The sequence below is a fragment of the Cheilinus undulatus genome, linkage group 21 (assembly GCF_018320785.1).
Source record: "Cheilinus undulatus linkage group 21, ASM1832078v1, whole genome shotgun sequence".
NCBI classification, from domain to species: domain Eukaryota; kingdom Metazoa; phylum Chordata; class Actinopteri; order Labriformes; family Labridae; genus Cheilinus; species Cheilinus undulatus.
This window is the reverse complement of record NC_054885.1, coordinates 34,466,988-34,489,669: the sequence shown is the minus strand read 5'-3', so window position 1 is coordinate 34,489,669 and position 22,682 is coordinate 34,466,988. Positions and strand designations below refer to the sequence as shown.

At 38.2% G+C, this 22,682-nt stretch overlaps 4 protein-coding genes across 4 annotated transcripts; 2 read left to right on the top strand and 2 right to left on the bottom strand.

Moving 5' to 3' along the window:
• Positions 1 to 4,001: 4,001 nt before the first annotated feature.
• On the bottom strand, positions 4,002 to 7,264 carry znf1024 (zinc finger protein 1024). Its single transcript, XM_041778191.1, has 2 exons — positions 7,027 to 7,264; positions 4,002 to 5,171 (listed from the first exon to the last, which is right to left on the bottom strand). Exons 1-2 carry the CDS (start codon positions 7,196 to 7,198, stop codon positions 4,333 to 4,335), a joined length of 1,011 nt encoding a protein of 336 aa, XP_041634125.1. The 5' UTR covers positions 7,199 to 7,264; the 3' UTR covers positions 4,002 to 4,332.
• Positions 7,265 to 10,426: 3,162 nt separating this feature from the next.
• Positions 10,427 to 13,207, bottom strand: LOC121503624 (zinc finger protein 37-like). The gene is made up of 2 exons (XM_041778115.1): positions 12,951 to 13,207; positions 10,427 to 11,853 (listed from the first exon to the last, which is right to left on the bottom strand). The coding sequence occupies exons 1-2, from the start codon at positions 13,129 to 13,131 to the stop codon at positions 10,703 to 10,705; spliced, it is 1,332 nt and encodes a 443-aa protein (XP_041634049.1). The 5' UTR covers positions 13,132 to 13,207; the 3' UTR covers positions 10,427 to 10,702.
• A 300-nt stretch (positions 13,208 to 13,507) lies between these two features.
• On the top strand, positions 13,508 to 18,946 carry LOC121503989 (methionine-R-sulfoxide reductase B1-A-like). Its single transcript, XM_041778610.1, has 4 exons — positions 13,508 to 13,631; positions 15,547 to 15,689; positions 16,483 to 16,597; positions 16,886 to 18,946. Exons 1-4 carry the CDS (start codon positions 13,577 to 13,579, stop codon positions 16,903 to 16,905), a joined length of 333 nt encoding a protein of 110 aa, XP_041634544.1. The 5' UTR covers positions 13,508 to 13,576; the 3' UTR covers positions 16,906 to 18,946.
• Positions 18,947 to 19,592: 646 nt separating this feature from the next.
• On the top strand, positions 19,593 to 22,018 carry LOC121503721 (methionine-R-sulfoxide reductase B1-A-like). Its single transcript, XM_041778259.1, has 4 exons — positions 19,593 to 19,647; positions 19,726 to 19,868; positions 19,972 to 20,086; positions 21,896 to 22,018. The coding sequence occupies exons 1-4, from the start codon at positions 19,593 to 19,595 to the stop codon at positions 21,925 to 21,927; spliced, it is 345 nt and encodes a 114-aa protein (XP_041634193.1). The 3' UTR covers positions 21,928 to 22,018.
• The last annotated feature ends 664 nt before the right edge of the window (positions 22,019 to 22,682 follow it).

The window sequence follows — 22,682 nt, the reverse complement described above, 5'->3', positions numbered from 1 at the left end:
AGGCGACAGAGGGATTTATGGGTGATCCCTGTGAAAAGGGAACTGCAAAAGTCCAGTCTGGAATTAACGAAACATCCTAAAAGATGTTTGTTATTTCCATATATTACACATATGTTAGATCACCAACTGGATCTGACCAAGCAATCTGACAAAAGAAGATTACATGTAAATAACTACTATTGTATCAAGCATGTTTATTTAAATCTTTTAACAGATTTTTTTGTTTTTGTAATTGTCATGTGACAACCACGGGAATGAAACCCGAGTACCCGGAGAAAACCCGAAACAAAAGAGTTAAGAAATGGGGAGAGGGGCCATTCTCTCCCTCACACCCCTTTTCTTAATCGGGGAAAATTGTAACATCTAGTTAAATTGCATTTCTTTCATTAGTTTAAGTGCATATCGTTTTATTTTGAAATCTAACATGTCCTGTCATTTCAGTACCTGCCTTCAGGTGTGTCTCAGCTTCTTGATCACCAGCAGCTGCTCTCAGTACTCACCTGCCTTTAATCAGCGTGTTAGACAGCCACTATATATACTCCTTCGTTTTCCCACCTCAGTTGCTAGTTTGTCTCTGTTATCTTAGTGAATACATTGCCTTCAGGCCTTATTCTAGTTTTGGATTTCCTTAGTTTGCTGATTTGGATTGTTTGCTTGGACTGCCTTTTTGTTAATAAACCAGTTTTGACAGTAAAAAAACCAAGAGAACTTTTAAACCGCTACTGTGTCAGCTCATTTCTGCTGAGTCACTCATGGCTAGATTGTACTGAAAGGTTTCAGGTACCAAAAAGACTCAGATGCAGAAATGAGCTGACACAAAAATTCTCTTGGTCTTTTACTGTCAAAACTGGGTCATTACAAAAAGGCAGTCCGAGCAAACAATCTAAATGCAATACACAGTCGACGGTTAACTAAGGAAATCCAAAACTAGAATAAGGCCTGAAGGCAATGTATTCACTAAGATAACAGAGACAATCTAGCAACTGAGGTGGGAAAACAAAGGAGTATATATAGTGGCTGTCTAACACGCTGATTAAAGGCAGGTGAGTACTGAGAGCAGCTGCTGGTGATCAAGAAGCTGAGTTACACTTAAAGGCAGGCACTGAAATGACAGGATATGTTAGATTTCAAAATAAAACAGGAAATGCTCTTAAAGAAATACAATTTAACTAGATGTATGTGATTCCAACTCCAAAAATAATCATGATGATACGCCTCTTAGCTATTATCGCTATTTTCAGGATTGTTTGAAAACCGAATTCAACTTTATCCCAGAGTTTATGAAACCAATATGCAATCCCTGGTTTTGTTAGATTTGGCACATTTAGATGATCAGGAGATTCAGTGGTGTCCTCTGGATCTTCCAGGATAGTCTCCAGATGTAGACTGCGACAAGAAGGGCCTTGATGCCTCTGCATCCAAGCAGCTCTTTGGCGTGCAATTCTACTCAACCTTCTTGGATATGCTTTCTTAAAAGGTGCATTTTCAAGGTCAGAGGAATCTTTTCACCTCCCTGTGAGATGAGACTGATATGCTCTTCTTAATTACTTTTCCATTGTTGCTGGCAGAGGCCTTGTTGACCGGCGTATGAGACCAGAGCTGATCGTGCAACCCATTTTTTCTTTTTGTTTAAAAGCACTAAAGCAAATGAAAAAAATGCAATTTTCTAAAGAAAGGTAGCTGAAAGTCTTTTAACTCAAAGCTAACAGTGAAGTTTTGTGAAACTACACAAAGTTCAGAAGTGCAGAACATGCAGGGTTTCAACCGAGGTTTCAACTGTGTGCTTTAAGTATAGGCGACAAGATCAGAGGTCCTTCATTACATCACAGGGACGCTGACGTCAGAACATAGAGAGAAAGTTGCATAAATAAGCGGCTATGAATAGGCCTGTCCACTGATTTGACTGGGCTCCTGATAAACCCAGAGAATGATCCCTCTGCATTTGTGATTGGTTGATAGTATATACATATGCATGTGTGTTTTATTAGTATTAATGGTTAACAGTTACCTAATTCTGGAGCTTAAAAGTGTGTCAAACTATTATTGGATTCTGATGTTGAAATTGTTTATTCATGCCACTTCTTGGCCATTTTTACTGCCCCATTTTGCTACGATCATTTGGCACTTTTAATCAACTTTGTGCAATTTGCACCCATCTTTGCCACATTTCATCACATTTTACCACCAATTTAACCATTTTTAATGCATATTTGCTACTTTAACCCATTACTGCCCCCCTTTTATCCAATTCCCTCTTTTCTCCCAATTTCTATCACTTTTTAAATCCCTATAAAACCCTTTTTCTCCCACTTCTAAACCATACTTTTCACCTATTGCCTCTATTAACCCCTTTTTACCACTTTGATACCCATTTCTTTGCCAATTTGAACTGCATTTTACTATTTGTTATAATTTTTGCTACTGTTAGCCCATTTCTGCCATTTTCCAACTATTTTTTTCGCCCTGTTACTGCCAAACTTACTGTCTACAACAAATCTAAAGGCTGCAAATTTTTTCCTTGCCACAAAGTTAAAGACGTTTATTTCTATTTTTTAATCAACTTTCTAAAGAGGTGTAATAGTTAAAAACTAAAATTACATTAAGAAAAGAAATATTTATTTCATTATTATTATTATATATTTTTTTGCTTTTAAAGGTTAAAAATGGTACTTGAAATTATATTCTATGATACGATTTTTATTTGATTATTTCTATCATTAAACTTCTATAAAACTTTTATCCAGTGATTAAAGGCAAAAGTCCATCTGTCTCAGAAATCTGCTATTCACTGTCTCAGCAAGAAACACTGAATTGAGCCCTGGGTAGAGATGAAGGAATGCAGGATGCACTAAGGCAGTGGTTTTCAAACTTTCTTCACCCAAGGCACACCTAAGGTTAAGCCAAAATCTCAAATCACACCATATTTAAATTGATACAAAATAGACTTTTTAGATAATGTTACAGTCAAGGTGGCCTATAAGGGGAGATAAAGGGGAGAGCTTTCTGGGGCCCAGACAACTGGGGGATCATGGAGATGGCAAGAGTGGGCAAAAGGTGGAAAAAATGGGTAAAATGTGATGAAAAAACATGGCAAAATTGGGCAAAAAGTGGCTAAACAAAGTCAGAAATGGGTGAAAATTGGTTAAAAAAAAAAAGTGGCCAACCAATGGGTTGAAATTGGCAAAACTTGTTGCAGATGTCAAAATAGTGGCAAAAATGGGTTATAATTGGCCTAAAAGGATTAGGCGTGTAAAAAGGTGGTAAAAATTAGATAAAAGTGATAAGAAAAAAGGGCAAAAATGGCAAAAAGGTGGCAAAATAGATCACAAGTGGCAAAAAAGTGGCAAAAAGGGGTAAAGTTATTACAAGGTAAGAAGGGGTTAAAATTGATGGGAGAAAATGGCAAAAAAATGGCCAAACAATATCAATATTGTGCAAAAAGTGGCAAAAGGTAGCAAAAATGGGTCAAAAGCAGTAATAGGAAGTGGCAAAAATGGTTAGAAAAATTGTTTAACTTGGTTAAAAAAAGCACAAATTAATCACTTTAACACCAATTCAACCCAACAATGGCTTGCCATGCTTTTCAGCTCTTAACAAGGTAACTGTTAGCCAGGGTGCTAACACCAGTGCCACTGATCCAACACACATGCACTGATATCATCAATAAACCCTAACTGGGGAGGTCCCATTCTCTGAGGATTTTCAGGGGTCCAGATCTGTGGGCAGGCTTGGTTATAGTACTTGCCATAAAGTTGTAGTAATAACGTATGGTAAAAATTCCCACAGCACACCTAGACTTGTCTTAAGGCACACTAGTGTGCCTTGGCACACCGTCTGAGAACCACTGCACTAAGGAGTTGGACCTGGACATTGATGAGTTATAATAGAGGTAGCTAGGGTGGAGGGGGATTTCAGTGGTCGCACTAAAATCACAGAACGGCTGCAGAGAAGGAGAACAGATTTCAAAATATGACACTAGCAGGATGACGCAGGAATCAAAGAACATTTGGAACTTTTATTCAGAACATTTGTGTCCTCAGGACATGGCATGACAGGATAGATTTTTTTTATTGGTTTTACCCATTATTCATTCCACATGCAGATGGAAAAAAACACATTAAACAAACATTGCAACAAGCTTTATCTGATGAAAATGGCACGAACAGTACAAGCTATTGTGAATTCAATCTTCTACCCTCATGGGCTTTTCCCAATCAATGTAATCGACTGTGTGTGCAAAATCATAACAAACTAACTTTCTCTTGGAGCATTTTTTTTTTTTTACAGAAGGTTTCTCAGTTTCAGTCTCAGAAAGTGTCTTTTGTTGCGTTTTTAGGGAAATACTGTGGTGTTGTTTCCCCACTGATCCAGAATGATTCCATCTCTCTTTGCGTGCCTCCTCCTGTGAACTGTGAGATTCTGTTTCTGGCTGAAAGCTTTTCCACAAATATCACATGCAAACGGTCTCTCCCCTGAATGGGTCCTCAAATGTGACATAAGGTTCCCCTTTTGGACGAAGGTTATCCCACAAACTTGGCATTTAAAGTCTTTTATCCCTGCATGTATCTTTGAATGCACCTTTAGACCACCTGATGAGGTAAACCTCTTGCCACAAAAATCACAAATAAAAGCTTGACTGTTAAAACTTTGCAGACTTTTTAGAAGCTCCCTAATAGACTCATTGTTCCTGTGTTTTTTTATGTGCTTCACAAAGGGACGGATGTACTGGAAAGCTTTTCCACATGCAGGACAAACATGGTAGTCTCTATGACTTTTAGCTGAAGAGTTTCCAGAAGTGATTTGCCTCTCTATATACATCTGTGCTTCTTTATTCTGCACCCAGTCCTCATCACTGCCACTGCCTTCAGTCTCAGCTTCACAACCGTCTGAAGAAAACAGCTGAATTTCATCCAACACTTGATTCTCCAGCTGTTCTGTTTTCACCACTTTAGAATGAGGACAAATAACCTCCAGTGACTGGCTGTCCCGTCCGTGTTCCTCCTGCTCCTCTTTTATCTCAAAGTCAATCTGGACAATGTGTCTTTCTTCGATGGTTTTAGAGGGGCCCGGGAACACAGCCTTACTAAAGTTAGACTCTTCGTGTGTCAATGGTGGGGTCGAGGTATGCAGTGTCTTCTCCTCAGGAAAATCACTGTTGATCAGTGGAGGCTCTGCACACACAAATGAGACAGAAGAGAAGGGTAATCACATTAATGAGCTAAAACAACAGTTAGAGCTAAATACTGCCTTAGAAACGGAATAAAGTGACTTTAAAAATAATTATTTTAGGGTGGTAAATAGTATGTTTCTGCTTAGTGTTATGACAGAGATATATCTTGATTTATAATAAAATATAATTTATACCTTAACTTATGTTAGTCTAGTCTTCCTCATGGGTGAAAGAGGTGGATGTCTAACATTTTAGATGACGAAATTAACAGTGACCCCCAAATAATTAATACTGTGTCTTCGTAAATAAGATAAAGAGTCAGTCTAAACCTGCACTTTTTATAAAGTGCCTTAGCATAGGCTGATGCATTCCTGCCCACAGATGTGGCTGGGCCCCTGATAAACCCAGAGAATGGGCCCTCCCCAGCTGTCATTAATAGATACAAAAATGCCACTTTTAAGCCATTATTGCTATCCCTTTCAACAGCTTTTCCACCCATTTATGGCTCTGTTTACCCATTTTACCACTTTTTAGGCCTGTTTCTGGCACTTTGACCGATTTTTGCTACTTTTAAAATCCCATTTCATCTTTCAACCCATTCCTGACATTTTTAACCATTTATTGCCACTGTTATCCTCTTTTACCACTTTTTATGCCTGATTCTGCTACTCTAATCCCATTTCACCAGCTTTTCAACCTATTTCTGCCACTGTTGACCCTTTTTACCACTTTTCATGCCTATTTTTTGACTTTGTTGACCCTTTTTTGCCACATTAAACCAGTTTTCCAACTCTGTATTCTCATTTCACCACCTTTTCCACTCATTTCTGCCACTTTTAAGCCATTATTACCTCTGCTATCACTGCTATTTTGCTACTTTTTGCTTTTTTGGCCTCATTAATTTAATTGTTGCCACTTTAAACCCATTTCTGTTATTCTTTAATTCAATTTCACCATCTTTTTCACCCATTCTGCCACTGTTTACCCTTTTTTCAACTTTTTATGGCCCTTTCTTGGCAATGTTACCCATTTTTGTACTTCCAAAATCCATTTTCACTAATTTTTTTCTCTACCTTTTGCCAGTTTACTCCTTTGACAGCTTTTCATTCAAATTTTTGTCACTCTAACCCATTCTTAAAACTTTTTACATGTTTTCCCCTACTTTAACTAGTTTTTGCCACTTTAACACATTTCTGCTACTTTTAAAATCCCGTTTTTTGCAATTTTCAACCCATTTTAATTCTGTTTTTAAGAAAATGGGTTTATATGTCTAAGATGGTTTTGTATTATGGCACAAAAAGATATTTGTTGCTTTGATGTGAGTGGTAAGTATTCAGTTAATAATATAAACATATATATCAGATTAACTTTACAATGGACCATGCTTTTGCATTCTGCCATGGGCCCCCAGTTCTGATGGGCCCCAGAAAACTTCCCTTTTTATCCCCCTTATGGGCATCCATGGCTGATACTTCATTGCGTCTCCTCTGTATATATAAATTAAGTTTGATTTTGACTATCAGTTTCTTGCCTCTTTTTCTTACTTTATTCCTTCCATTATCCTAATGCACCTAATTGGCAAAAGTCAGACTGGTGTTTTTGAATGTTGTACCCGAGACCAAGACTTGATCAGAGACAAAAGTGCACCGAGACTATGACAAGACAAAGACTTTTGGTGGTCGAGACCGAGTCAAGACCGAGACAAGACCAAGACCATAGAAATCAATTAAAAAACATGACAAGGTTGAACAGAGCATCCTCTTTTTAATTTAAGCTTACGTTTAAATAAATTAAACAATTTAACATTAAAATCTAAACATTGTATTCATAATTAAATAAATCCCTCAGACCCAAACCTGATATCAGCGGCGGACGGCTCGGTTCTGGTCGTTGACCGTCAGGCTCCGGGTTCGGTCGTTGTACGTCCGCTTCATACAAAGCCAACGTTAAAATTTTCTCCACTTCTCCCAGAATGTCCTCTGCTGCTGCGTACAGCCGCTGGTGAACAAAAGACCTCAGTTTTAACATATTTGTCTCCAAAATGCACAAAGGTGGACGGAACAAAGCTCTCCTCAGGACCACGAACCCAGGCAGCCTCCCCCATGTAGCAGCTAACACGGAAGAAAACATACGTGACGTAATTAGCGTTAGAAGATCGTATTTGATGAAGATGTCTCACTCCTAGCTCCTTGCGTAGATGCTTCGGGATCTTGGCCAAAGTCATATACAGGTGTATCTCAGAAAATTGAAAATTCGTGATTTTTTAAAAAATTGTGATTTAATTCATTAAGTTAAACTTCCATATATTCATCCCATACAAAGTGAAATATTTTGAGACTTTTTTGTTAAAATCTTGATGTGGGAGAAATAAGCGAGAGAAATAACTCACAAGAAACTGGACTTTTCCACATTATTCAATTATTTTGCCATGGTGTAAGCTATAAAACATAAACATCTAGATTAAAACATCTTGAAAATAATCAATGCACAAAATTGACTGAAATTTTTTTTCGACACAAAATCATATTACCCGACCATCAACCCACCATGCCACACGTGTAAGAGCCTTTTTTTCTGTCTATCATTCACTTCCCAGAGGTTTTCATGTAAAAGGGGGTATACTGTGTACATGCCCAAGGGCATGTACACAGTATACTGTTCTCTAATAAAGCATTCGAGTTGTAAAAAGACTTTCACCTACACTATTAAGATTCTCAAGACCAATAGCATTTTAAAGGACAGCGTTTCTGTTAGTTTGCTTTTATGTAATTTCAATGTTTTCAATCTATTCAATCAAACACTTTTTGCAGGGCTTAACTCAGATATAATGTAGTCATACAAATATTCAACCATCTCCATAACTTTTCAGTGCAAGTTATTTATTTTACTTTGAACAGCCATACAGAAAAAACAAAACTCAGAGCAGCACCAACAATTAAGAACAATTAAGTGCAGTTGTGTAAATAGCTATCCTGCTTTTCAATTCTTCTCCTTTTTGGCAGTGAAACCAAAAGCCTCCAGTGACACCCGCTTCTGGGGTCTTTCTGAATGAGCTACAGGTTTTGGGGCTCTGACTCCAGCAGTGGAGGAGGCTGTAGCACAGGGGTCTCAAATTCATTTAGGGTAGGGGCCGGATTTGCTCCAACGAGACATCCTGTGGGCCGCACATTTTTTTTTTTTAGCAATATCAGTACGACCAACAACTGGTATATGGCTGCAGTAATGTTTATAAAGAGAAATGATCCAACATTAGATGTAGGTACCATTTAATGAGTGCTGCATGATTGCACACTAAATGGTTAATTAGCTACCTTAGAAGGAGAATTTATTTGCAAGTAATCTAAACAGGTCAGGCAAAAATATGCTGTCCTTGTAACATATGACAAGTTTTACAGATTTTAACGTTTTCAGAATCCACTGATGATGAATTTACAAGACAGGAATATCATTCAACATGACTGTTTATGGCTTTAAAACAGCAACCTATTCACAAAACCTGATCTGAGCCCTATTTAACCTGACCTGGGCCTGCTTACGCAGAGTCCAGAGAGGATAAAGAGAGAGAGAAAGGAGGGAGGGAGGAAGAGAGAGCGACAGAGAGAGAGAAAGAGAGAGAGCCTGTCCCTCTTTCTTGCGGAGATTCGCGCACTGCTGCCCTGTTACTGTTTATAAAGCTGCAAACCCTCACCTGCTGAGTGAAAACTTGACTTTAAACACATGTAGGAGCCCTACAGTCGTTCTTCTGCATGTCCACTAAATCTGAATCCCCCTGACGTCCCTGCACGCGTCATGAACTGGAGCGTCTCCGTGCGTAATTTAGCGCTGCGTCAAGATCAAACATGCCGACCTCTCATGCCTCATGTCTCATGCCTGTGCCCAGATTAGGATTAAATGTTCAGTTATAAAGTTTTGTTTTTACCCTTATGAGAGGAAATTTTACCGTTTGATGAGACCTGGAGTTAAATACGCCACAGGATTTATAAACCATGTCCCGTTTAAACTTTAGACTCAAGACCATACTTTCACTTCTTGTTGATATAAAATTAGTTGATATTACTTTGGAATTATAGATTGTAATGATCAGGGATTAAATCAGACGAGAGATTGAACTGAGTCGCTCTCAAAAGCGAGATACGATGTCTGCGTCACGATTACCCAGGGAAAACATTTGTCATCCCGACCGCAGCTGTTTTTATCCCACTCAGGAGAAGTTTGGTTTTTACAAGGCAAAAACCTCTGGATGCCTTTATAGACTTATTTAAACTCCTATCCATATCTCTGACCCTTCCTGTCACATAGTGAGCTGTGATGTCTGCGTCATTTAAAGAATGAGTTGAGGAATAGCAGCGGAGACTCTCAGACCAGCACCTAAGTAGGCCTACTGCTGGCTCTAAACTCAGACAGAACCCGAGCCCTGGCCCAAGCAGAAAACATTGATGCCTTCAACCATAACAACCGGAAGATTGTTTATTATGAAGACATCAAACTAGCGTGTTTTTTTCGGCTGCAGTGTGTTAATTATATGCATTTGTGGATTAAGGCACCTGTTTTGAATTGTTCTTATCTCTTAATGCTTATTCATATTATGGATATAATATGAACTGAGCCTTTTGTTGGCTTTAAAGCTGCAGTGTTGTTGACTGGCAGCAGAAACTGGTGGGTTTTTGCGACTGAGGCTGGAGTGCGCGTGCGTAAAAGGCGCGGGCCGCACCAACACTACACTTTGATGTCAAGTGGGGGGCCAAAAAATATCTTCCTGTGGGCCGCAATTGGCCCGCGAGTTTGAGACCCACGGTGTACTATAACCCCAACCCTGTATTCTTCAACAGTACATTAACTTCACAGTGACGTCAGTAAGTAACGTGTAGTCCCCCCCCCCCCTTTTCCAAATGACGGAAATCCATCGTGGCGACGGAGAACTTTAATCCATGAAATTAACTTTCTTAAGATATTCTAATGTTTTAGATGCCCCTGTACTCATTCCCTACTCTATACTGGCTTTCCTATGCAAAGATTGGGAGCCTTGATATGTAGTTAAACTATAAATGCATGGATATGTAATGAAACCTCCCAGTACAAATAGCCACAAATTAAACTATGAGTAAAAAACTGTTTGGATGTCATGTAAAATGTAAATAAAAACAGAATGAAATGATTTGCAAATCCCATAAACCCATATTTTATTCACAGTTGAACAATGACAACATATCAGATGTTGAAGCTTGGAAATTTTACAGTTTCATGAAAAATATTGGCTCATTTTGAATTTTCTGGCAGCAACACATTTAAAAAAAAGTAGGGACAGGGTACAAGAGACATGAAATTACAATTTCAGGCACTTTCAAACACTTCATCTTGAATCCAAGCACTTTTCAAAACTTTGAAACACGTCAAAAGTCAAGCATTTTCAATGATTTCTATCCCCCATACAAACCCTTGTATCAAGTGTTCAGTGTATAATCACATCCCCACAAATACAAACTTTTCTTATCTGACTCGTACACAAACAGTTAGATGGTATGCACTTTTTAATCAGTGGTTATGAGATTGCAGATGCACCGTTAGACTAGATGCAAACCTGTATTTAATACCACAGATGTGGCAGGCATACGGCCTCTCTTTTGTGTGCGTTGTCCTGTGTCTTATCATCTTCACACTTTCGTGAAAACGTTTACCACAAATATCACAAGGGTACAGTTTCTCCTCTGAATGGTATAGCATGTGCATTTTTAGCTGACCGCCTGAGCAAAAAAATTTGCCACATGTGGCACAATGATATGGTTTCTCCCCTGAATGGCGCCTTTTATGAATCGTGAGGTTCTGGCTCTGACTGAAAGCTTTCCCGCAAACATCACAGTGATACGGTTTCTCACCAGAATGGGTCCTCACATGTACAACCAGATGGTCCTTTCTATAAAATGTTTTGCCACATTCTTGACATGTAAAATCCCTAACTTCTGCATGTATTTTTTCATGAAGCTGGAGACAGAGGCTACTTGCAAATGTTTTGCCACAAATGTTGCATAAATATGCAATGCTGTGTTTAACTTTCATGTGATCGATCAGATCTTCATTTGACTGACATGCCACACCACAAACACTGCAATCAATATTTTTATCATGTGCTTTAATGTGCTTCATCAAAGACCCAATGTATCGGAAGCCTTTGCCGCACAAATGGCAGAAACTGCGTCTCTTTTCATTTCTAGCAGAATGACTATTGTAAGGTATTCTTTGATGGCTCTTCCAAGGAGGGTTGCCAATTTGTACTTGCACTATGGCTTCAGTTGTTGTGGTGCTGTCTCCTTTGCTGTTCAGTAACTCCTCCTTGATCTCTGCCTGAGTGTCGGAGCAGTCCACTGATAGAAGAGGCATTTCATGGAAGGCGTCTTCTGGCTGATTTTCCTCACTTTTCACAATTTCAGAAGAAGGAAAAATAATCTTCTGTATAACGTCGTCAACACAGTGCTCTTCCTCCTCTACTTTTATCTCAGACACCTTTAAGTCTTTCTGAACCAAGCTGCAGCTCCAGCTCTTCCTGACCAAGTCTGAGTTGGTTTGAGATGGGCCAGGGACCTCATCACTCCCACTGAGGGTACACTGCTCTGGCTTTTCATCTAGAGTATGGGTATCACACTGATCTTCATGCTCCACTGTGCTGCTGGTCAATGAAGGCTCCTCAGCTACAAAAGCAGAGGGAGAAAAGTTTAAATCTGTAATGTTTGTATTTCATGAAATTTCAAGTTTATCTACACAGCATGAAAAGCTGGCCACAGACTTTAATAGCAAATTCTCTTTTGCCCTCTGGATGGTGTTGTCTGGGAGGTTTCATTTGATCAGTGTTTTAAACTTTAATACGATGTACATAATAATACAAAGATATGTAGGCTACACCTGTTTCAATCACATTGCATTGAAAAATAGATTTTTTTGCAATGTATCCTGGGAATTTCTTTTGTTTTTAATTATCAAAAATGCAAGCAAATTTCTGTTCAAATTGCATCAATATGTTTACAGCATTTCAGTAACAAAACTGTGCTAATGGACTCATGCAATTTAGACAGATAGTAGGTGTTTGCTTTCAACTTTTTTAATGAATTAATTCTTTTCCAAAGCGTTTGTCTACTAAAATAGATGAGTTTTTTTTAAAAAGCCATGGTTATATTAGGCAAAACTAATTAAAAAAAAACAATAACAGTGATTTAGTGATCAAAGAATATGGCTGTGAACATGTATCAACAGATGATTTCCCCGACTTACACTACTCTGAACGTCTATATTTGCAAATTAAAAAATATATGTCATAATTACCTAAATGGTTTCAGAATCTGTGATAATGTGAATTCTTTTTTACTGTGGAAGTTGACTGTTGCAATTGTTTTTCCCCCCTTAGTTTAACTGATTTGGCAAATGTACTCTAACTGCGATATCGATTATCTGCTGCCGTGTCTGAATCCAAGAGTCTGAGATCGATTACTTCAGTCTTAACCAGTGATTGCGGTCGTTGTCTTGAGTAACAACAGATTTCGCCGCATAAGCATTATAGAATCGAGCTATCACAATTTTTGCCTTTCTAAATGTATAACGTGCAGTATTACAATATTTCTAGAACAACCGAAACGTGCAATATTTCATGCGGGGAGGCAGGGTGTGTACGCATGCGTGGAAAGAGGGGCGCACCATGAGTGTTATCGCTTATGCTTCTAAAACTAATACATTTAAAATTACTCTGGAAATACGATCTAAAAATCAAACATGACATGTAATTGTGGTTCCAAACCTTGCTTCTTCTGCAGCAAGTCTAGCTGGTTTCGCAGACTTTCAACCTCCTCTTTAGACCGACAAACTTCAGCTTCAAACAAAGCTGTTATGGTTTTTTCCACCTCTCCGAAGATTTCCTCCGCTGCTGCGGAGAGCCGCTGATGAACAAATGACCTCAGGTGAAATACTGGAATCCCCATGTTTCAGGGAGAGGAGAGACACAAAAGTGTCGACGACCGTGGTATTAACAGAGGCAGAACTCAGATAGACCCCTTCGAATCGGTCAATTCCTTCGGACCGATCGCGTTCAGCGGCAGCCATAATACTTCCGGTTGTTATCTTTCAGGTTAAAAGCGTCAATTCATGGTAGACACTTCAAAAAGCACATTTGAAACAAAAAGCATAATAATAATACTAATAGTGATAATTCTGCCTAGAATGTATGTTAGAAATAAATAATTGCTTAACATAAATTTTATAGTTATTTGTCTCACTATACTATTTTTATTTTACCATTTAATTTTGAAGGTTCTCGTCTTAACCGGATCTGACTTTGTTAGAAGCAAAATGTTTTAGCTTTTTTGAGAAACTTTATCTGACTCACACGGTAAATCCGGGGATAAACACTGACCTAAAACCAGAGGGATGTCGTTTTGTAATTTCTTCGGTGGAGAGGCCTTTAAAGACCATTTTAAACCAGGTATCTTTATTACTTTTAATCATTAACTTTAATTTAAAATGCCCTCATTTCGAGTTAAAGTGTTTGGTAAAACTAGAGTTGACGGAAACAAACGAGCTAGCCACCGAAGGCTAACATTGCAACTGTATCATTAGAATATCTTTAGACATAGCTCTGTGTGCTCGACTTATATTTTGTTTTTTTCAGTACATTATTTGGTGGCTGTTTGACTCTACACAAAAGTTTTTATTTTTTTTTTTAATTCTTAAAGAGCTTAGCTAGAAAACTTTTGTAATCAGCAGGTTACACAACAACTGTGTTACAAAAGCTGATGTTTGTTAAAAGACGAGGTGTTAAAACTTCTTCAGAAATAACAATGCAGTAAGATCTGCTTGACAAATTAGCCATGCTTAATGAGCTTAACAAATAGCTTAAACTAAATTAGAATACTCTAATAATGCAATTCACAGAATATTTACTGATTTAAAATGTAATTTTATTAGCCTCAATTAAAGAATGCATAGTGAAACCCTGAACAAGATAAGTGGTATAGATGATGGATGAATTGATGGAGTCATACGTATTAAATGTGTTTTACAAAAGTTGCTACAGCCAATTATGTCTGATAATTACTTGATAAAATAAACAGACCAGTAATCAAGGGTTATTACATAAAACGTTCAGTTTTTCATGTTGTAATGCATTTGGTCTTTGTATATGGTGTTCTACTGGCAACTCAGGCTAAAGTCCTTAGCAGATTTTGATGTTATATCCCCATGTAGGGATACAGGATATTATTAGGATACATAGGTGGCCTCAATATCCGAGGCCACCTATGAGGGGGGTGAAAGGGGAGAGCTTTCTGGGGCCAGTGGAGGTCAGCAAAATATAGCTATAAATCCCTCTATATTTTTTACTGACTAATAACTGTTATTCCAAGAATCAGATATTGTTTTTATTTATTTGTGCTGTAGTGTATATCCAACTAAAATGTTAACCCATTTTCTTAAAACAGAATTGGAATGGTTAAAAATGCCTAAACCTGGCAGAAAAGTTGGTGAAACAGGTTTCTAAAAGGAGCATAAATGGATTAAAAGTGGCACAAATGTGATGGAAGAGGCAAAAAAGCAAAAAGTGGCAAAAACATGCATAAAAACGGGTGAAAGTGGTTAACAGTGGCAATAATTTGCTTAAAAGTGGCATAAATGGATGGAAAAGGTGGTGAAATGGAATCAAAATGGAGGAAAATGGGTTTAAAGTGGCAACAAACGGTTATCAGACTCAGAAAAATTGGTATAAAGTGGCAGAAATGGGTTAGATGTAGAAAAAATGGGCATAACAAATTGTGAAATGTGGTTAAAATTGGCAAGAATAGGGGTTTATAGTGGGACTAATGGGTTCCCAGAGGCAAAAATAGGTGGAAAATGGCAAGAAGTGTGCAGAAAGTGAGTGTAAATGGGTTTAAAGTGGCAAAAATGGTAGGAAAAGGGGTTGTCATGAAGCAAAATTGTCCTTAAGTGGAATAATGTGTAAGAAGAGGCAATAATGGGTGCAGAAGGACTGATGATTTCACAGCCAGTATATCAGTTGTAAATATTAGCAGAAATTCCCATATCTGCCAGTACCAGTATTTAACTTTCTTAGCTAATAGCTTTTGATACTGATATCATGCAGATAATTTGATGCATCCCTATCCTCATGCTTACAATAAAAACACAGACTCTTCAGCCACATTGAGTAAGGATAAAAATAATATTTTTCTTTGAAATACTAAAGTATTTGACAGAAGGAGTGATGTGAAAACAAAAAACTGACAGAGAAGATGGGATTGCAGATAGTGCATATCGCAATCATGCATTCTACTGTTCTTAACCTTGTACAAATATCCTGTCGTCTTACACGCCAAACCTCTTCCCCTCCATGCGCTCCTGTTTAGGGATTTATGTCTGCTCCAAATGCGACCACCAGCTGTTCTCCAGTAGATCAAAGTATGAGCACTCGTCCCCCTGGCCGGCCTTCACAGAGACCATTAGAGAGGACAGCGTGTCGAAACATAAAGAGAGACCCGGGGCGTACAAGGTATAGTAGGCATGAAAGAGACTGACTCAGTTTAAATGTTTACATGGCATTAAATCTGTATGATACTTCAGGGTTGTTAGATTAATTTCTAGCCTGTCCAAAGAAGTCTAAATGTATGGATAGACAGCTTTAACACTCAAAGACCATGATCGCATAGCCTTAAGTTACTTTATTTTAGAAAACCAGGCCCATATCATCATAAATTACCAGCAGATGAAATTAAAAAAGAACATTTGTGAGGACAATTTCTTTAATGATTGAAAATAGCTTGCTTCATTATGTGTGAGCTGAACTACAGCTAGCATGATTTTTTTTTTATAATCAAATAATTTTCTTCAAAATTTGAACTCAAGTTTCCAAGCACACTATGAAAGATCGTAACATCAGAGACAAATTTCTTGAACCCTTCAACCTTGGTACCTTAAGTATGATTCAAAATGCATCATGAAATGCCTCATCAATGTCATTCCTGATGATGTGACCTAAATATTTAACTTCATCACCAAAATGAAGTGCTTGGTATGTAACAAAAAACAGGAAAATTTGCTATATTTTGGTTCTACTGATCATTATGATGCTCTTTTTACTGTGAAAGTTGAAGTTATTCAACACACCTGAAGTAGGGCAGAGTTGGTGGTTGCTGTTTGTCATTTCTAAAGGAAACAAGACGAATAAGTCAGCTGCAAAAATCAGATGTTTGACAAGTCTGTCCTCCACTGTACATCCAGTCTATAAGCATCCACTCGATGTGTTTAACAAAACTTCGCCTTAGTTGTTGGTTGTGTTGTTCCAGGTGCGATGTGGGAACTGTGGAAACGGGTTGGGTCATGAGTTTGTGAATGACGGTCCAGCTAAAGGACTGTCTCGCTTCTGAATATTCAGCAGCTCACTGAAGTTCGTCCCTAAAGGTATGGCAGCCACGCCACATCCCAACAACTGCTCTGCTTTTTATTATTTTTTCCTCTAAGTGTGATTTGTGTGATGTGTATTTGCTTATTTTACAGCACTGATGTTGCTAGGATTCTCATGATATCAGTTTTTATACAGTCTAGATATGTTAGTTAAAATCAAAATGCATACCTAATGACAAAACTCCACTATATCCAGATTACTTTTCTTTAGCTGTTGTTCAGTCTCAGCTGATTTAAGACAAAGTTAACATTTAACCCTTACGTTCCTGTCCCTCCTCTCCTCAGATAAGGTCGATGGACAGTAAGGTGAGCAGTTGAAGATAAGCACTGTTAGACTTTAGGACGTTTCTCTAAACTGCTGAAGGTGCGGACAGCGGATGAAGAACTTTGGGAAAAAGCCCGATCAGGGAGCACCAGGGCTCTGATGAAGGATGGTCCCACTGGACAGCAACACTAGAGGAGCGGTCTCATATGCAATCACCAGCGACATCTGCAGGATATTCTCACTGTGATTCCACAAAAACCACCTCACCAGTCTGACGTTAATCGAGAATGAATTATGTCCACTCAAACTGCCTCACAGAAAGCATCCTCTGAAACTATTTCTTCCACATGTTTTAGGTTCTTCCATTTCTTCTAACCCTATAGGTAAACAAGCTTACATGTCCGTCAGACAGAAATGTCTTACACAAATGCTTGAAACCATACTGCAAAACTCAAATCCTTTCAAATGTAATGGTCTAATTTCTATTTAAAAGATGAACAACAACTGTCTCGTGATGTACAGACAGTTAAATCACAGTAATGGATGAAGAGGAAGGTCTGGGGTGGTTTTAACCTTGATCTTTGCCCTCTAAAATCTAATCAGAGTGGACAACCGGAAAACCTGATGCCTCAGGCCCTGGTTAATAGCAGTGCAGAGGCATAAATATCTCAGGACAGTCAGTATAAGCCACATTCACCTATTAAGTCCAGTTAAATGCCTATATATGTATATCTTGCATTATTTCCTACACATTGACAGTACTTTGGTGGTTATATTTAAAGCCACCCAGGTATATTTGCCAACCTTTTTTTCTTTTGTATAAATTTATATTTACTCATCATCTTTGAGCATGCAGCTATGAGTACATCCTTCTTGAAAATGCACCAATGTAGATGCCACATTTTATTTTAAGAATGGAGCTTCATATGCCATCGTTTCATTATTTTTCTGCAGCTTCCTGCTGCCAGTGTCATCATGTTCTCTTGCACTTGAGGATTATTGGTACGATGCGCTACCTCTGCAATAATTAGCCTTCACACATGCAGTTCACCTGCAAAAATTATGCAATAGGAAGTGAGACATTTCAAAAAGCAAGCAATGTCATTTCATCATCTTTAAACAACATACTGCTGATGAATACTGCCAAAAGAGCAGAAACAACAAACTTAAACATGCAGAAAGAAGCAGGGTGGGATGGCTATCTCTAATGCACAAGCACAGCTTCATTCTGTGGGAAACTCTTCTGAAATAGGATGCTTATCTGGACTTACCAGGTGATTTTATCTCATGATAAAGGGCTTGTGAATGCTGAGTCACATGCAAACTTTGCATACCTAGTCTCATGCTCTTTTTTGTTTTCATGAAGAGAATTTGCAGTATGAAACCAGTTTTTCTTGTTCTGGAAAGACAAAGGGCATTTATGATGATTTTGTGGCTGTTTCACTTCCTGAAAAAGGAGCAAGAAACCCTGAGTCCATCCACCCTGATAGAGCCTTTCATACATTTGCACAAGCTCACAGAGAGCTCAAGTGCATCTTTTAGATCAGCCTTTGTTGTTGCATGGTTAGGAGTGTAATTTTGTCCTTAATTGGTTGTGTTTTACACTTGAAATCCACAAAATGCACGGGCACAACATGGTTTTAATGTGAATTTTCAGTGTAAAGGAGACAAAGAGACACATGGAGCTGCAGCAGATTCTCTGGATCATCTTTGAAAAGTCAAACAACCCTCTGAACATCTTGGACGAATGTGAACAAATACAGAAATATGAAAGATTTAGAGTGGAAATAGTGTTTATAGGCCTTACCTGTAATGTCATTTTTAATTAGAAATTAGATACAATGGCTGAGATTAGAGCTTTTGCAGTGTAGATGACCCTTTTTGAAAGAGTACTCCTGATATAAATAATATATTGATTGATAAACATCTTTATCTGCTATTTTTGGTGTGTTAATGAAGAAATTTGATATCAAGACATCTATTTTTACTGTTCAGCTGCTGTATGTAAATGGACCAATTAAACTGATTTGTAAATTTAGCAATAAATACATTTAAATATAAATAAAACAGCCTTGACAACCTGTTGATGGCATTTTTCCTCCAGTCGAGCACAAACTTAGGGTAGTTTTCTTGATGGAATAAGATGTCAAACAATGCTAATTCTACATTCACTTAGTTTTTCAATATTTGTGATATTGTATGTGTCCTGTTGAAATTAAAAGTTATAACTTGTGGAACCTCCATTACTTAAACAGTTTTCTAGTCATGTCTTGTCTCTGAAAGAGGTCAGAATCTAAAGGCAACCTCCCCATGTCTTGTGTGATTTAATATTTTGTATTTAAATATTTTTTTTTAATTTGCAAATTATACCTATTTGACTCTATGTGTTTATTGTCCATAATAGACATCTTAATGTGCATAAACTTTATGCTTCTCTTTTCCATAAACGGCTACTTGGTTGATCTTAATTTTTTTATAAGGATGTCCATCAATACTACGCTCTAGTTTAAATTTTGGATATCATGTATTTCAATGTCTGCCTCATTAAGGGTTGAACGCCGCCATCTACTGGCTGTAATGTGAATAACACCCAGCCTTACACAAGGACAGAGCCACTGACACTTGATCTGGAGGAGTAGGTCTGCTCTAGCTTTAGCCTTGTGACTTTTGCAAACATACGACTCAAACCGACTTAAAATCGAACACAGAACATATAGAATGGATGACATGTCGTACTGCTCCTTCTCTGGAGGAGAGGAATACAAAAACCACTTCCAGCCTGGTGAGAATCCTGAACTTTAGCAGAGTTTGAATCACGCTTCTCTAATCGTCCATTCATTCATGCCTTTCTTCTTCATAGGTATCTATGTGTGCTCTGAATGTGGACATGAGTTATTCTCCAGCACGTCAAAGTTTGAGCACTCCTCTCCGTGGCCGGCTTTCTCACAGACGATTCATGAGGACAGCGTCTCCAAACACCCTGAATCATGGGGGCCTATAAAGGTAGATTAGTTTATTTAATAATAAGCCAAAATATGAACCCCTTTACATGTTTGAAGTGATGTATGAATGTTTTGATCTGAACCACTTGGTTTGAATGTTTCAGGTTTGTTGTGGGAAATGTGGAAGCGGACTGGGTCATGAGTTCTTGTACGATGGACCAAAAGAAGGGCTGTCACGATTCTGAGTGTTCAGCAGCTCACTGACGTTCATCCCTCAAGGTGAGTGCTTGAATGGTCTGGTAACATTGCTTTTTAAAAGTTTTCAAATGAACATGGAGAATCAAAATGACAGCAACCCTAATTCCAGGAAAGTTGGGACGCTGTGCAAAATGTAAATGCAATGGTTTTCAAATCTCATGCACCCATATTTTATTCACAATAAAACATTAAAAAGCATATCCAATGTTGAAATAGTGACATTTTACCATTTCAAGAAAAATATTAGCTCACTTTGACTTGATGGCAGCAATACATCTCAAAAAGTAGGGACAGGGCAGCAAAAGGCTTAAAAAGTAATGAAAAACAGCTGGAAAAGTAATTTAGCAAATCATAAGGTTAATTGGCAACAGATCAGTGACATGACTGGGTATAAAAGGGCGTTTTAGGGAGTCAGAGTCTATCAGAAGTAAGGAAGGGCGGAGCTTCAAGGAAAAAGTAAATAGAGGTTTTATATAGAGCAAAATATGCCTCTACCTTTCGCCAACTGAAAGCATTTCATGCACTATAAAATGGCTCCAGCAAAGTCCAGGACTGTTGAGCACTTAGAATCCTACATCAGACTAGAATGGGACAACATTCCTCCTCCTAAACTCCAGCAACTGGACTCGTCACTTACCAAATATTTACAGACTGTTGTTAAAAGAGGAGATGCTATATGCAACAGTTAAAAATGAACTGCTGAACAGTCACAGGAGAAACCTGAAATCACAATAGAGAGATATTTATAACAAACTGGACATGAAAAATCACCAAAAAGAGACTCAACGTCAAGACAAAGCAACCACTTAGAAACTAAAAACCAAACAAAGTAAGACCTATATAGGTAAACATGTAAAACAGGTACAACTAACTTCAGAGAGCAGCAAGAAAGACCCAAAATAAACCCCAACACAAAAATACAAAATAACTCAAACTGACAAAAAAAAAAACAACAACAAGAACTAATTGCAACTAGAGCACAGAAGACACAACATTACCTACAAAGCAACACAAGATGATCATAAAATGAAAAAATAAAAATCCCAAGAAACCCCAAATTAGCAAGTCAGACACTGAAGAGCCTAAAAGTGGCAAACATTTCAACCTAGAGAGGTTAACGTTATAAAAACAAGTGGAACAGCTACCTCCAAAGAGACACAAATCTACCTAAAGGAACTAAAAATGAACCAAAATAAGCAAAAGTGACCAGAATGACCAGAAAAAATATTCCCACACACAACAATCAGACATAAAACAGTAACATGAGGCACAGCAAAGACACATCATTAACAAAAGGACACAAAAACAAACACCAAAACAGAAGCCCACCTCGTCCTCACGGGAGGACGAGGTGGGCCTAGGCACGGTACAGATGCAAATAAAGGAGCACAAGCGTGACGTATCGCTCAGGCCTGGATGTTTGAGCAGTGTGAGTGTGGGCCAAAGGGGGGACAGGGGAGGGGGTCAAATGGGTTAGACGGTTAGAATACTGAACAGTACGGATGGCCTAGTGTGAGTGCATCCTAATAAAGGCAAAAAAAAGGCCCAAAAATGCATCTTTTAAAAAAAAGAACAACTAGAAATGCAATTAGAGCACAAAGAGGAAGAACAAAGGAAAACATAATGACCAAAAGAAGACAAAGGAAATCTAAAACAATCAAATACAGACTCTACAAGCCTGAAAGAGCCACAAATCACAACCTAGAGAGATGCAATCCTAAAAATATGAGTAGAGAGAAGAAGTACCTCCAAAGAGACTACTAAAACACAAAACTACAAATAAGAGGCCCAAAGTAAATAAAACCACTGTATGCTTCTGTGTGTTCATAGAAAAAGTAGATGGACAGAAAGCTGAGCAGTAAAAGAGGAGATTTTTTCTGCTGGTGAAGGCAAGGACAACGGATGAAGAGCTCCAGGATAAAGCCTGATGGAGATCCGAGGCTCTGATGGACACCGTCCTCTTAGAAAGTAGCAATGAAACTCTGGTGTCAGACTCTCAAAAAGCCACAAAAGCAGCAACAAGGTGAACTACTTTAAGCTTTCATACACAACAATAATGTAATCTGTGTGAGAAGTTTTGAATCTAGGTGCGTACAGACTCCTGAGAACTTAAATTTTCCACATTAAAGATACATCTCACTATAAATTAACCCTAAATTCTCAGTGTTAAAGAATGTTCTTATGCACCACACTGACTATAGCCCTCTCTGAAGTTGTAATAATGGGCTTTCATCAGTTGGGGGTGCTATGTGACTTAAAAATGCTCCCATTATGACCCTAATTCTCTTAGGTTTGCCATCACTGTAAGCAGATGAAGTTCTGTTTGCTTTCTACTGTTTAACTGGACTTTATTTATGTCAGTAAGTACTGTATGTGGCATAATAAAGAAGCTGTTTTATTACAATCTCACCTGAATGCCATTAACTCTTGATTTTAACAGTAGTAAAACCTGTCACTCTTGGATCAAGCATCCTAGCAGTTCAGGACTAGACTGATCTCCTTTAACAGATTGTTTGGGCTTGTGTTGTTGTGCACTGAAGCCATACAAGGACATGCATCCCTTTAATTATTTCTCTGCATTTCAGCTGTTTTCTCAAGATCTAGACTTGTGATAACA